The following is a 15,255-nucleotide window of genomic DNA, read 5'->3' as shown; positions in this document are numbered from 1 at the left end:
CTGTCCTCAGCTGTGCAAAGTGGCAGATCACAAAAACGACAGAAGGAGGGCATGTAAAGCGCTCCTTGCAATAATTTACTCCGCTGCCCTGCTGAGCCACAGCAAATTAGGTGCAGACAGAGCACCATACATTAGTAGTCAACTGCTCTGCCATAAAAGACAACAGAAAGAGGACACCTGAGTGTTACATTATTTTCACACATCTGGAAACACTATGGAGTATATGTTAACACATACATCAGGTAAGAAAGAGGTTAGGACTGACTTGTGACTACACAGTAAAAACAGAAGGTTGTAAGTTGCTTCATCAGCTTGTGTGATCCAACATTTCATTCATTAGGTAGTACCGTTGTTTTTTACAGTGTAGAGAACTAAACATGTATTAAATGAAAAATATGACATTAAAATACATCCACTTTAGCATGTTCATGTCTTGTTTATATGCAACACTCCTCCATTGTGCTCAAGTTTTTATTAGTAGATTTCGCAACAAAACTCATTTTTCATAGTTTTTCTTAATTATAACTTTGTTTAGAATATCATAGGAGTATTGAATAATGAACTCTTATTGTCAGCCTCACTCACAAGATAGCACCTCACCTCAGTTTACAAGTTTTTGGTTAACACTCTGCTATTCCATGACATTTGCCATGCCAATATATTAATCTGTAAAACAAAAATGAAGGATTCTGGTATTCATATTTCACTGTCATTAACCGATCCATTGTTGCTGTGTTCAGTGTTGGCATTAATTGAATCTTGAGGCTGTTCTTTACATTGTATGATAAATTAATCAGTAGTAATGCATCAATAAATTGGTTTTACATTGAACGTTTTTGCATTTAAAGACAGTATAGTTCTCATTTTGGAGATACAAGTGTTTTTCATGTTAGTGATGAAATGCTCCATCTGTGTTGGCAGCAGTTCAAAACCATTGCAATGGAATATTTGGGCATTGCCTGTCATCTGTCTAATGCACCCAGTATATGGTAGCCTCTGTATTGAAAAACGGTGGAGTGCAGCATACAAAGTACTCAAACGAACACTCTGTTTTTAAGTTCTTAATACTGAAATTAGGCATTCATGACTATGATACCCCTCTCCTCAAAGTACACAATTTATATTCACACCCACATAACACTACAATAAATGTTAATAAACCAACTCTAAACTGTAATTTTACATACCAGTATGTTGTCTAATGTTATCTAGTGTTCTTGCAGGTTTTGTTTTTGTTTGTGTTTGAGAGAGAGAGAGAGAGAGAGAGAGAGAGAGAGAGTGTTTTCTGACATTCAGTCATTTACTCCCAGACTGTCCCATCAGAGAGCTTCTCCCACACAGCCACATGGCTGGCCAACTCCTGTATGTCTGCAGTCAGAGGTCAAACCCACAAAATACTGAATAGCCAGATTTCCCAAGCCCTCTGTGGTGGGCGGCAAACTTCCTCCCCCTCACACACCCCGGACACTTTTGTGTGTGTGTGTGTTTTTGCAGACTGTAGTGTGTGTTTGTATGGGTGTGTGTTGTTTGTTTTTTAACAAAAATAGTGTATAAAAAATGTCTTGTCTTGTTTTTATAGACTTGACTATAAATAAAAAAAAAAAATAAATAAATAATAAAAACATGTTCTTCGTTTCCTATAAATCAGTATTTTCCACATAGACAACAGAAGGTAGAGAGATCTGTAACAAATCGCGCTGGCCTCTCATTTAGATTTCTTTTTTAAGTGTTTTACAAATATTTAGAAGATTTAGTAAGCTCCTCAAGTGAAGATAACAACACTACATATTTGACACTTTGAACTGTGTGTGTATAAAGGGGGTGGGGGCGGAATCTATTAAAACGAAATCCCACCATGGAAAAGGTCCCTCAGGTTTAATTGTTGAGGCCAAAATGCCTTTTATTTTTCAGTCCACACTCTTCTATGAAGGCCTTGCTAGCAGTCCTATGAGCATTTCTCTTCTTCTAAACTTGACCTTCAACATTTCTGTAAATTGTTATTTCCTAATTGCATAACAAGCTAACGAATTGTCTTATTGTAGGAGCCCGTGGTTACTGGTTGTCGAGATTGTTGAGTTAGAGTAGTAGAAACACATTTCAATTGTATCAAACCACATAATTATGAATGTGAGAGTTGTAGCTCTCACAGTAGGTGCTCAAAATTCTTGGGATACCCAAAATGTTTTTCCAAACTTTTGCTTTAAAATACAATAAAACTATTTCTTTACCGTATGGCTTTAGAGAACAAGCCATGTTCTACTCACATTACTATTTGCACAATAGTAACAGCACAAACCTTTGCACGCCTACTGTATATTCGACAGTCCGTATAGCTGTGTAGGTGGGGCATTGGAAACTAATGTAGCTCTGGTTGAGTGTGGGTGATGAGAGTTTTGTTAAGCCCACTATAAATGCTTTGTAGAGGCAAACCCTATTATTAAATTTACCTTATTCTCATCCTTTTCCTAATTGTAATTCTGGCAACACTGACAGTAAACTTGATTCAACAATAAACAAGATTTCTGCAGATAATTAAATTCAACAATTTAAACAACTGTCTTTAATCTATAGGGAGTTATCCAAATAAAGAATTTCTACAGCATTTATATACGGGTCTGCTCTATGGCTGCGTGTGAACTGCCCCAGGATGTTGTTGACCACAGCCAGTTGTGGTGGGGGGAGAGAGAGTTCAGCATCATTTTATTGATAACATCTTTCACACAGAAGGAAAGAAAACATTCTGTTGATGACTGATATATGTGTAATGTTTAAAAAAAAAATCACAGAGCGATGTCGGAGCCAATTTTTAGCCGTTCAGGAATTGTGTGTGTGTGAGTGTGTGCTTGTGTGTAAGGGTTAACCCAGGTCCCTTGATGTTTGTTGAACCCTGTTTCTCCCAGTCCTGAACTCCTTTGCATTAAGTGCACTCAGTCACACACTATAAAAATCCACCCTGATGATGACGATGATGGCTATCGCGCAGATTTATTCCCTGTTTGCATTTTATTTACTACATTTGCAACCACAGCGATATTTCTCAGCCCGTATCAGATCATTTCAGTAGTGATATCGGAATGCAGACTGGCAGAGCAGCTCTTGTGTACGGTGCTGACTTATGAGCAACACTATCTTCCACACACACACACTTATTAGTCACATATCTTTCTACATTAAAGTATACTGACTGTGAGAGCTGTGTGTAATTTTGGTGGCTTGCACTCACTGTTTTTCTTCAGCGCTACAATCAGTGACTTGCTTTCTCTTTATAGTTGTTGTTTTCTGTCTGTTTTTTTTTTATTATTCCTTTTTTCCTCTCTTTCCTCCTGTCCAGTCAGTCGTGCTCCCCACATCCCCCATCCCCCTACTGCCACTGTTTTAGAACATTCAGCCCCAGCATGTGGTAAACGCAGTATAATATTCATTCAGTCATATCTCTCTATCTATCTCTCTGTCTCTCTCACACTCACAATTGACTCTTTCTTTCACTCTCACACACACATACACACAAGGCATGAATTAACATGCACATTCCTTTTCTTTCGTAACTCTGACATAACTGAGTTTATCGCTGTTTTTTTTTTCTCCGGTAGTTTTAATGCCATACGTGATGAGTTGAGTGTGTGACAGACACAGCTGAGATTAATTTAGCCTTCAGTAAAACTTAATTATGATTAATATGCTGCTTTAATATAGGCCTTGATTATGATAGTTGCATGCTGTTGCATGTACATGATGAATGAACGCTATTCATATATCTGTTTATGTGAATTCGCTTGCTTAATTAATGCTAAAATTATGGCCTAACCTATGGGAAATAAATGACTTTGTGTTTAAGAAAAGAAAAGAAAAAGCAGCATTTGATGATTCACATGTGAATCGATGCCTCTGGCGAGTCTGCGTTTAAAACCGGACTTCACAAAAATGCTGAGGTGTATGTGTGTGTGCGGGTGTGCGCTTGAGTGTTTTCTGGTTCTTTAGCGCTTCAGTGTAATCAGATCATCCATAAAGGCTCTTTAAGTTCTTTGCAGGCACCCTGAGAATCTCTTCTGAAAGTCCATTTCTCACTCTGCCTGTGTTGCTCTGAGACAGAGGGAGGCAGAGAGAACAAGGGAGGGTTAGTTAGGCCACTAGAGCCACATAATCCATCATGCTCAGTCACTGGGCAAGGGGTTAGGAGGGGGCTGTGTTGGATAGATGGCCTGCGTTTGCCCCCACTTTCCCCAAGAGACACAGCCTGACACCTGTGTGTGTGTGTGTGTGTGTGTGTGTGTGTGTGTGTGTGTGTGTGTGTGTGTGTGTGTGTGTGTGCATAAATATGTGTATTGGCAGAACAGACTGCACAGGCAGAAAGAAAGTGTGGGGGTTGTACAGTATGGGAGGTCCTGTTAATAAGACAGGAGAGAATTAAAACTTTTTTTCTGTCTCTTTCTTTCTCTTGTTCTCCGCCCTCTCTTACTCTCTCTAGGACTATCTGCAGGGTGACAGCACTAAAGCACTGAAATTGCTTGGATGGAAGCCACAGGTTACATTTGAGGTGAGAAAGGCAATATGATAATATGATTTTTGACATCAAAGTAAAGAAATTGGATGTTTCACTTTTGTTTTTTTGTAAGATTTTACCAAAGCAGATCCATAGAACCCAGTGGAACTATAGCACAAACATGTTTATGTGCATTTAAATCAACATGTATGTTGTCGTCGTCCAATGAAAAACAAGTATCTCCAAGCAGCAACTTGACAGAAGAGAGATAAAATCTTAACTTCCAGTGGAAGTGAAAGTAAAAAGTTTATCTCAGGTAATTTTGGAGAATTTCTGTTAGTCCATTCATCAAAAAAAAAAAACATTTGACACAGTAATAAACAATTTGTGTGAATGAATTGTGTAGTACACTAAAATAGACAAAACTGGACATAATTAATTTTTATTGGACAACAACGACAAACGCAGCTGGTATCTTATTATAGTACCTTACTGGAGTTTAGAGAGCTCTTTTACTAATGTTTGTGAATGCAGTCTGCATGTCTAGGTGCTTGGTTTTATATACCTGTAGCATTAGGACTGAATTAAACACCTGAATTTAATGATAAAGAGGTGTATCTGACTATTTTTGTCCATAAAATGTATGTTCTTGCTTAATAAATAATTCATAATATAATCTGACAATACAATTTTTACATGACAATTTTTGACTTTTTCATTGTTGCAAACACTGCATAATATATAATGTCTATATTGTGCTGTGATACTGAATCTGTGTTTAATATTGTTGAACAGGAGCTGGTGAAGGAGATGGTGGATGCTGATATAGAACTCATGAAGAATAACCCGACTGCATGAGCCCACATGTCATAGCAGCACATCAACATGCCGAGGAACTGTGTGTGTGTGTGTGTGTGTGTGTGTGAGAGTGTGTGAGTGAGTGAGAGAGATTCTGATACATGAAAGAGCACGTTTCAGTATCTTTCTTTTCAAGCACTCCGTCCTTCTGCCTGCGGTTCCTCTCAATACAGGAAGACTTGCTGCTTTTTACATTCCATTTTCTTTACACTGGCATATATTTGTAATCTTGAGTGTCTTTACCATCAAATCATTTTTAACCATTTTTATAAGATTTCTTTTTTACTGCCATTGCAATCGTGGTGAGGAGGTGTAGGTTATATTTAATTAAATCATAGATTTGTAGAAGAAATAGTCGGACAAAGCTGTAGAAAACAAGTATGAAATTATATGATTATATGAAAAAATGCTTTACTGTAACCTGAAAACTGTTCCTTAACAAAAAGATCTGTATAGGACCATCATGTGAAATCCTGTCCTTTCCATCTGAAATATTTAAATCTGTTTTTTTGTTTATTAAAAGGAATTTTGGATCATTTTCAAATGAATGCCTTTTATTATGATCGTCACTGTCCTGCTCAAGTGACTAACTGACCTTATGTAACAATCATGTTCAGTGGGTTTAGCCATCTACAAGCGATTGGCTTCTAGTTATTTCCAGTAACACAGTGCTGTTTATAATAAATGTGGTTACGCAAGTGTAGAGTGTATACGCAATTATCTCACTATTGATACAGTGTCTGTACAGGTCTCTATGTTAATGAGAAACTCAAGTATATTCTTCTGCAAGCCCTTTAAATGATGTGCTTTAAAGCGGAACCCTGCTGATGTTTCTGTTTTGTTTAGAGTGGACATGAATAGAACAAGACATACCAAATGTTAATTCCTACTCAAAACTACATCAAAACATTAAATAAGCAATATTTTATGGATTTTGTTTGAAGATTAGACATTTAATTTCCGTTACTGAAGAAGAGGTAGGTTTAAGTTATTTTGATTCATAATAGCTCATCAAAAAACGTTTTGTTTTGTTTCGGATTTTGATATCATTGCATATAGAGCTCATTAGTTTTACTGATGGTGTTGGGTAATAAGCCCCGGCACTGTAACGCAAACTGGAAGTTGCCAAGTTTTGATGTTAAAAGAGTGATGAATCAAAAGATCGGATTAAGACATTTTCGCTAGCTGTTTAAATAGTTTCTTTACACTTGTACTGAAGCAGGTCTAACTAGCTAAGCATACGTCTCCTTCTATTGTTTCTGTTCTACCTTAGCTTTCAGACTTCAGACAGAAATCATACCTTGGTCACTGGTTCACGTTTAGGGTTAGCTGAAATGTGTGTATATTTGATTTGTTGTTGAATCTCATTTTCTAAATAGTGCAGATTCGAATCGTTTCGGTTGTTGAGTTAATAGAAAGTCGTCAGGTCTGTTAAAGCTGGGAGATGTAACTCTGAGGACCAGTTTAGGAGGAGTAATGGTCTACCTGTGCCCTGGACCGGCCTTTTGTCGTAAATTAGAGCGTGTGTTCGGCTCAGAACGAATTTTCAGGACTAGGTGCGGTAAATGGAGTCTCGTGCCAGCGAGCTCGGGTTACCGAAGGGTCCACCAAATTACCCCCCACCATCAGTGCCCAACTGAGCACAAGTGGACCCTTGTCCGGCAGGTACAGCGTGTGCCCGTCGCCCTTTAGTCCGGCCTCTCGCGTCTTGCTCGTAAAACAGCTCAAATTTAAACACCCTGCTGGAGCCGAGGAACAGAACAAACACCCTGTGCGCACGCGCAGTCTGCTTGTTTAATGAGAAATTGATCTGCGTTTGTTCTAGTGATACGGTATTATGGGACTCGCAGGTTGTAGGCCATGTCGTTCGTTCGTCTTTTTATAGTTGCTGATAAATAAATTGTAAACGAATTAGTTCACTGAATTAAATTGTATTTATTGAGATTTTACGATATATTTAATTTCTATTTACACAGAAATTTGGGCGAAGTGTTCGCTGTAGCGGTGCCTGGATTCACTCCGCTCCTCGGCGCGTGCCAGGTTCTTGGAAAGCCTGTTTTACATCAGCATTTATGGAAAATGCGCCCGTAAGAAGGGCAAAGGCTCAGGGTTTATTATTTCTTTCTGAGACTGCACCTTTCTGAGCCAGTGTGCGCGGACCTGATTGAAAGCAGACGGCGCCTCGGGCCCTTGGGAGCCAAAACGGAGGTCTGCACAGGTGCACGGTGCTCAGCAGAAACCCATTTAAAATCTATGTGCAGTAAGACTTCTGTTTGTGTCATGACAGTAAAGTGAAGACACAGCGGAATTATGGATTCTTGTTCATAGAGTGAACACTGGATGTGTATTAAATTATGTATTGAGCATTTACTACAACATTCCACTCAGATTAGCCTTAAATGAGTATTTAATTCGATGACGGCAAATGAACATGTAATAGATATTCAGACCCAAGGGAAACAAATTAAAAAGATGAAAATTGATGATTCCCAAATGGGGTTCATTTAAATAATTTGAATTCTGCTATGCCGCTATTGTGTGAAAACAAACTTAATTCATTTTCTGTAGAGCTGAAGAAATGTATTGTTTGCGAACGGACGTTTTTATCCCTCGATTTGATTTAAAAAATTGAAAAATATGAAAAGACACTGAATATATCATATGAGGTGTTATACGTTTTATGTTCATCTCACTGTGGCCTTCTTTGTGCACTTTTTTTGCACTTATTTTGGTTGGATTAAATTTTATTAACGTGCAACCGGTTGACACAATCCTCTAAACTCAAAGCTTTTATTCAACGCATTTATTTCAGCGGTATTCTTAGGTGCGATATTTTTTTTATTTGTGTCTGCAAAATCACAGGGTTTGGTTTAAAATTACAATGATAAGAGATTCATATTAAAATAATAATAAAAACAAAAAGGAAAAAATCTGCCGTTATTAGTTAAGTGGGGTTAGGGGACTGGGGCTGTTCAGTGTTCATTCCGGAGTAATTTATCAGAGAATCAACGATTTTATTCTAGATTGCGGCTCTTCAGACACATTTTCCCAAACCAAAGCTCTTTTACTGCACACACGCACAAAAACTACCACATTCACACATCAATTAATAACAGTTATTTATGGTTTACCGTGAGGTGTTTATGCTGCTTAGTAGCTTAAACATTAGCTTATATACGAATTTCTTTTGAGTATATAATTATTTTTTTTGTGGAAAATGTGTGCATTTTTGTTCTTCTCGACGGTCACTTCAAATAGTCACATTCGCTCGATGTATTCCCATACAAGTGTTTAACTGATTAATTTTGTTAATTAATATTTTTTTTATCATTTTGTGTTTGGCTGTAAAATAGTACAAAAACCGTCCACGTTTTTATTCATTAGGAGCAGCAGACAATAGATTAATAACCCCCTCCGTTACTTTGCATACTCTAAATTAAAAATATTAATCTAATTGCTCCTATCAAATGACACATTTTGTTGGTTTGAGGTAAACATATGCATGTGATTGTAATGTAAAAGAAAACATAACGTACTTCATGTTTTATTACGTCTGCACACACCTCATTTCAGTTTCGTTTTTTTTTTTTTTTATAAAACAATCAGTAATCATGTTTTAATATGTGTAGAAGTACGGTCTCTGTGTAGGAAGTGACACAAAAACGCATTTTTGCTTGTCTCACTGGTGGTTAGTATTGCACTATTTTGCGGCTCCCTTCGGAAACCGGGGCATTTGTCAGCATAAACTTATTATTTATTTGAACAATTTATAATAATAATAATAATAATAATAATAATAATAATCCGAAATAAATAAATAAAAGGTCTATGTGGATAAATTACATTATTTAAAGTTTCATCTTCTAATGTGCAGGACATGTAATTTAGTGGGTACATCACATGAGCTGATTTGCTAATTCACCTGTTTGCAAATGTGTTTAAAAATATATAAATAAGAACCACCCTAGCTAAAAACGTCAGAAATAAAATTATAATAAAACAATCAATTTCAAATGTTAATTTTATTTCAGTGTGTTTACTACTTCAGTGGAGTACTATTTCTCATACTGCATGATTTCAGTGTATGGATCCATCCACCATGGTGGAGTTTAAAATCTCTAAATCTGCTTTAAAATTAAAATACCAGTAGTGGAGTTTCTCATATTTCATATGAAATAACTTTAATAATTATTCATTGCGCGCCTTTTACAACAAGCCTCCATCTAAAATACACTAGAGAGTGAATCTAACCAATGAGAGGAATTTTCTACAGAGAGTATCTAAACCACTGCAGTTTAGGCTGTTGTGGTCCCACTGTTCTGTATTGGTCTCCTTAGTCCTTGACTGTGGCTCTATGGTAAAGCCTCACACCGTGGTTTAGTGTGATTATATGGGAGATATTGACTGGTTGCCTAAGGCCGCAGTACATAGAATGTACAGTCATTGCTTGTGTTATGGGACAATTGGGACCTGTGAATCTCATTGCATAAAACAGAGATAGAGCCAAACGTGTTATACTACATATTAAAAAATACCATGTCTTCGCTTGTGTAGTACCTCACCTGACCTACTATATGATTCTACATGAGATTACACATCAAACATTCAAATCCTATCTGCAGATAAGCGCGTGGTTTAATAGATATGCAGTACCAGGAGGAACAAATGTGATATTGAAAAGCAAGCACTTTAAATTACACTTCTTCTGGACTGTAAACTTGGCTATTGGGGTTTTAATAAATCGGCTAAATTATTTTACCTCCGTATGTATTTTAAATCGCGTTTAAAATAAATTAATTGAAATTGAAAGTAATGCGTTGGGGATCAACCTCGTATTAAATGTATTCCCAGAATAAAATGAATGCAGTCCCAGACCATATCTGGGAAACGCATACTCATCGGCAGATTAATTTTCTATTTACTTATACAGACCGTTCGTGTTTTCTCTGTACAATTATTTTTTTATTTTTTACTATTTTTGTTTTTCAATTTACTTATCACATTTTTTCTTTGCTCTGTAAATGTAAGGCCAAGTTGGAACAACCAGGAGGAGTATGTATTGGTCCCTTTTGTTTTAAATTTAAATGTCACTTTTCAAATGAGATTCATTATTTTCTCGCTAGGTAACTCCAACGTATTCTTGGGATGAAACTGATGATTTTTTTATATGCATATATAGTAAATTAATTTGCATTTATTATGATTTTGTATTATCTTACAACCCGAGATTTCTACCAATAGTAATCGACTTAAATAAATAAAAAGATTTCACAGTGTGTTAAGTTTGACTATAGTTATTTCTAAAAACGAAAAACCCACACTGTGTTTTTAGAAAGTCACCAACCACCTCAAAATGAACGCGTTCTTTGTACTAAATGCCACTACGGCGACGGGTTATGTCGTTCATAGCAGTTGACACTGGGTTACTGCGTTACACGTGTGTGTGTGTGTGTGTGTGTGTGTATGAGAGTGTGTGTGAAGCGTGTTTGGCTCGTTAACTCCCGTAGGGCCTCCGCGCGGTATCGTGTTCCCCCTCGGCTTGAACGATCACAACAAAGAGCCTTTGACTGCCACGAGCCCTGAACACACACCTGCACTGCGTTTTGGCACTTGAGTCCGAGCAGAGAGAAGAAAAACAGCTCTAATACCGACCCTGCGGGCACACACACTCACAGTACTGCAGTACTGCACATCCAGCTAACATCCTGGCTTTCCACGACTGTCCTGTCTTTTCCCTTTCTAATCTTCCCTTTATCACTTAATCCCTCCATCTTTTAGCCTACAGGATCAATTACCCGGCCTGAACACACACCAAACACGATGCGTTTAAGTCATTTAGCTTTGTGTTCAGCGGGATGTAAAGGCGCTGAGCTGGTGTTTAGGCCTGTGGCTGTGATCAGTTGCATGTGTTTAGCGTGTAATCGTGTCAGCGTCTGTTTACGGTTTGACAAATAACGCAGAAATGAGCTTTAATTGTGACCAGTCAGAGGAACTGAGCGTCTGCTGGAAGCAGTCTGGGTCAGGAAGCTAAAAATAAACCTGTTTAGCGCTCCGAACACACACACAAGTCCATCTGATAGGGTTAATTATACTCTGTGGAAATAGCGTAGTTTTTTCTGATTCATCAGAAATTCACAATTCATAACTTCAGTAAATAAGATACAATCAATTAAAACCAACAAAGCATACCAGAATACCTAACCTCAGCTTCAATAATAGTTATTAGTTCAATTTAACCGTTGTGTTTTTAATGCATTGAACATTTGTTAACTCGTTTGTTTCGATTCAGCTGTTGTAATTCAATGTAATACTAAATTAAAATTACTGATTAATTATTGGGCAGCTACTGACTACTGTATTGGCTATCTGCCGTTTTGTGAGCTAATGTAAAAAGCGTTAATCAAGCTATTTAAAAAGAATAAAATAATAATAATAATTTAAGATCAGAAATTATAAAAGCTGCTTTTATAGATTTTATTATTATTATTATCTCATCTCATTGTCAACCGCTTAATCCGTGAAGGGTCGCGGGGGGGGGGCTGGAGCCTATCCCAGCAGGCATCGGGCGGAAGGCAGGATACACCCTGGACAGGCCGCCAATCCATCGCAGATTATTATTATTATTATTATTATTATTATTATTATTATTATTATTATTATTATTATTATTGTTATTATTATTATTATTATTGTTATTATTATTATTATTATTATTACTATCGGTGTTTTTGTTGTTTTATCATAATTGTATTTTTAGATAAGAAAATAAGGCTCATTTACTTAAGGCCTACACAGCTTTGCGCTCGAGGCCTCAATTTATAAATTCTTATAACAGTCATAAAACAGTAACAACGTGTTTCAAACCAGTGCCTAACAATCATTACACCATAAAGAGCTAAATAGCGTGTTGTGTGCGTAACTCAAATGTGTCTCGGTGAATGAATTTGTATATGAATACGGTGTGCTGTATGAACACAACTAACTGCTTTTCCCATTTATCTGACGCAGGACTGTGTCCATTTCATTCAGCTCAACCACTTGAAGCATATGAACTAAAAGCATTTTTTGACTAGGATGTTGATCACCTTTACCTAATCTTTTCTACACCAAAGCAAAGCGACCAATCACTCGAGGGTTTAACTTCAACAGGAAGGCACATTTATTTACCAAATAATAATAATAATAATAAAGTTAATAATAATAACATCTGGAGTAATTAAAATAAAGGTTTCCTGCACAGTCACGGTCCATGTGAAGGTGTGTATAAATAAAGACAGAGCCGCTCAGAGAGTGAAATAATAAATTAGTGAAAGAAGGAGCGCGGAGAGGAGAGGAGTCCTGAGCGCCTTCGGCCTCCTCTACTCACCGCGGACACATAGCAGTGCGCTCCCGCTCCCTCCTCCAACTCCAACCTCCTCGTTTAACACTGAAGAGGATAACCCATAGTGCTCTTGTAGTCCTGTTTGTGTGAGTATGTGTGTGTTTATGTAAATCAGAACTTGCTGCAGTCATACACGAAAGCTCCAGCTCCCCGGTAGAGCGGCGGCGGCGCGGCGGGGAACGCGCTCTGGCAGCCGGTTACCGGCGAGGTGCCGTTCAGAGCCTGGAAGCTGGGAAAGCCTCCTTGATGTTGTTGTTGCTGTTGTTGTTGCTGTTGTTGTTGCTGCTGCTGTTGTCCTCCCATCATGCTCGCGCTTTGGCCCAAGCACCAGGGTGCAAGCCGGCTTTGGCACAAGTAATCCGGCCCTGCTGCTGCCGCTGCGTCCTCGTGCACGCGCTCTGTGGCGTACGCGTACGCCGCCGCTATGCCTCCGCAGGGCGGGCTGTAGTGCGCGGGTAACGAGGCCACACCGTCTGCTGTGGCAAAGCGCGGGCTGCCACCCTCCGGGCTCTCGCTCTTGGTCACGCACGCAAGCAGCGTGGAAGCGACGTGCGGCGTCTGCGGTGGCGGCGTGCACGCGCCACTCTCAGTCTTCACCTCCCCGAGTTTCACCGCTGCGGCTCGGAGGGCCTCCTCATCCTCCTTCTCCTCCTGCGTTGTGTCCTCGTGCTCGTCCTCCTCCTCCGAGCGTTCACGGCGCTCGTCGTGGCGCGGCGGCGCGCGCTCCTCCTTGTCCCGCAGCACGTCCTTCTTCTTGAAGCGCCGCCGGCGCCGCAGGAAGCTGCCATTCTCGAACATGTTGTAGGAGTCCGGGTCCAGCGTCCAGTAGCTGCCCTTGCCGGGCTTCTTGTCGTCGCGCGGCACTTTGACGAAGCACTCGTTGAGGCTCAGGTTGTGGCGGATGCTGTTCTGCCAGCCCTGCTTGTTCTCGCGGTAGAACGGGAAGCGCTCCATAATGAACTGGTAGATGCCGTTGAGCGTCACGCGCTTCTCCGCCGAGCTCTGGATGGCCATGGTGATGAGCGCGATGTAGCTGTACGGGGGCTTCACCGCGTCCTTGGGCTGCAGTGGGGACGGCTGCTGGTGCTGCTGGTGGGGAAGGTGGTGCTGTTGCTGGTGGTGCACGTACGGGCCGTATGCGTACTGCTCGTGCGCCGTGTGCGTGTAAACGCTCATGGGCGACGGGATGCCCGTGTAGCCGGCGCCCCCGCCCCCAGCTGCCGCCCGGTAGTAGCCCTGCTCACCGGTGATGTACGGCACAACACCCAAGGAGCTGGGACTGGGTACCGGGTAGCGCGCCTGCATCGCGCACTCCGTTACGTGAACGCGCTGACACACAGGAACTCCACTCACAACATCAAAACAACAAACAAACAAAACAAACGTGGGAAAAAGGTTTCTCCGGAGCGTGCTTGAACGAGAGAGTCCCTTCTCAAACTTTGGTAGTTTGAAGTGAAGCGAGTCTTAGTCCACTCTCTACTTCTCGTTTCAGAAAAAAATGTGTAACGTGGATAAAATCACCAGGAGGAGGGAAAAATTATGAACTCCAAGCATCCGTCACTTTTGGACGAAAAGGAAAAAAAGGTGCTGCCTTTTTGGCCGCGTGCGTGTGCATGTGGGTGTGCGTGTGCGCGCGCGCTCCTCCCCCAGCTGAGCGCCTCTGCCAATGGGAGTTCAGACTTATATGTGTGGAGAAAAGTGGTTGACCCATTACATTTTTCCCACCCGTATTCTTACAACACACATCTGGACCTGCCATTGTTGGGTTCTAGGATTGGTCCTAGAATCCTGCTACTGACATCGGATTGGGCGAACTGCTTGTTAATATATACGACCGGCCAGCTGTATAAAAAAAGGAGGGATATGGCAAGGCAGGCAAACGACCACTGACACAAAATTCGAGAATTGTGTTGAAGTACTTGAACATTTTACTAAACATATTATACGAATTCAGAAAATGATGGATAAAATAAGTAAAAGAGCAAGTTTTACACACATTGGTGTTTTTTTTTGTTTTGTTTTTTAGATTTTTTTTTGTCTTTAAACTCCTCGGCTTATGATAAAACTTTGTTGAACTGACCAAAGTGGTCTTTTCAGTGTTGAAGGTGGGAAATAAATGTAGAACATAGACTGACATGTAACTAGTATGTTATCCCATTACCTTTGCCATGTCTAAAAAAAACGTGAAAAATGCTGTACTGACCTGTGGGATATGGTCTCCTGCACTGCATGTAGATGTGATTTCTGCTATAGAATTTTATTTGTTTTCAAGCACAATTCTATACACTGCCAGTCTAGTGATAGTCTGGTAATGCCTTCTATGACCTATTCACTGGACACTAGTAACACTGCGGATCAAGGATATTTAAATACCCAGACAGCTTTGGATATGAACCATCTGACATCCACTATATCAGACCTCATAAGGTTTATAGTTTGTTGTCTTGCCATGAGTCTTGGAGTTCCCAAGCCATCCCCTGAGATAACGCTCCATGATCAATTTACATACTGATATACCATGACTTCTTGCATGCCA

General features: G+C 39.8%; 2 protein-coding genes across 3 annotated transcripts in view; one reads left to right on the top strand and one right to left on the bottom strand.

Moving 5' to 3' along the window:
* gmds (GDP-mannose 4,6-dehydratase) overlaps positions 1 to 5,882 on the top strand; it is a 71,790-nt gene extending 65,908 nt beyond the window's left edge. For both annotated transcript variants that reach the window (XM_007258179.4, XM_007258178.4), the window contains 2 exons: positions 4,466 to 4,534; positions 5,276 to 5,882. In XM_007258179.4, the coding sequence (XP_007258241.2) occupies positions 4,466 to 4,534; positions 5,276 to 5,338 (132 nt within the window). In that variant the 3' untranslated portion in view covers positions 5,339 to 5,882. The remainder of the gene's footprint in view (positions 1 to 4,465; positions 4,535 to 5,275) is intronic.
* A 3,463-nt stretch (positions 5,883 to 9,345) lies between these two features.
* foxc1b (forkhead box C1b) lies at positions 9,346 to 14,666 on the bottom strand. The gene has a single exon (XM_007258177.4). It carries the CDS (start codon positions 14,022 to 14,024, stop codon positions 12,831 to 12,833), a length of 1,194 nt encoding a protein of 397 aa, XP_007258239.2. The 5' UTR covers positions 14,025 to 14,666; the 3' UTR covers positions 9,346 to 12,830.
* Between the last annotated feature and the right edge of the window lie 589 nt (positions 14,667 to 15,255).

The sequence above is a fragment of the Astyanax mexicanus genome, chromosome 1 (genome assembly GCF_023375975.1).
Source record: "Astyanax mexicanus isolate ESR-SI-001 chromosome 1, AstMex3_surface, whole genome shotgun sequence".
NCBI classification, from domain to species: Eukaryota; Metazoa; Chordata; class Actinopteri; order Characiformes; family Acestrorhamphidae; genus Astyanax; species Astyanax mexicanus.
Note: the sequence above shows the minus strand (reverse complement) of the source record. Positions and strands in the feature narration are given on the sequence as shown.

Excerpts from the sequence above, each read along its gene's own strand:
- foxc1b (XM_007258177.4), bottom strand. The coding sequence starts at position 14,024 with ATGCAGGCGCGCTACCCGGTACCCAGTCCCAGCTCCTTGGGTGTTGTG.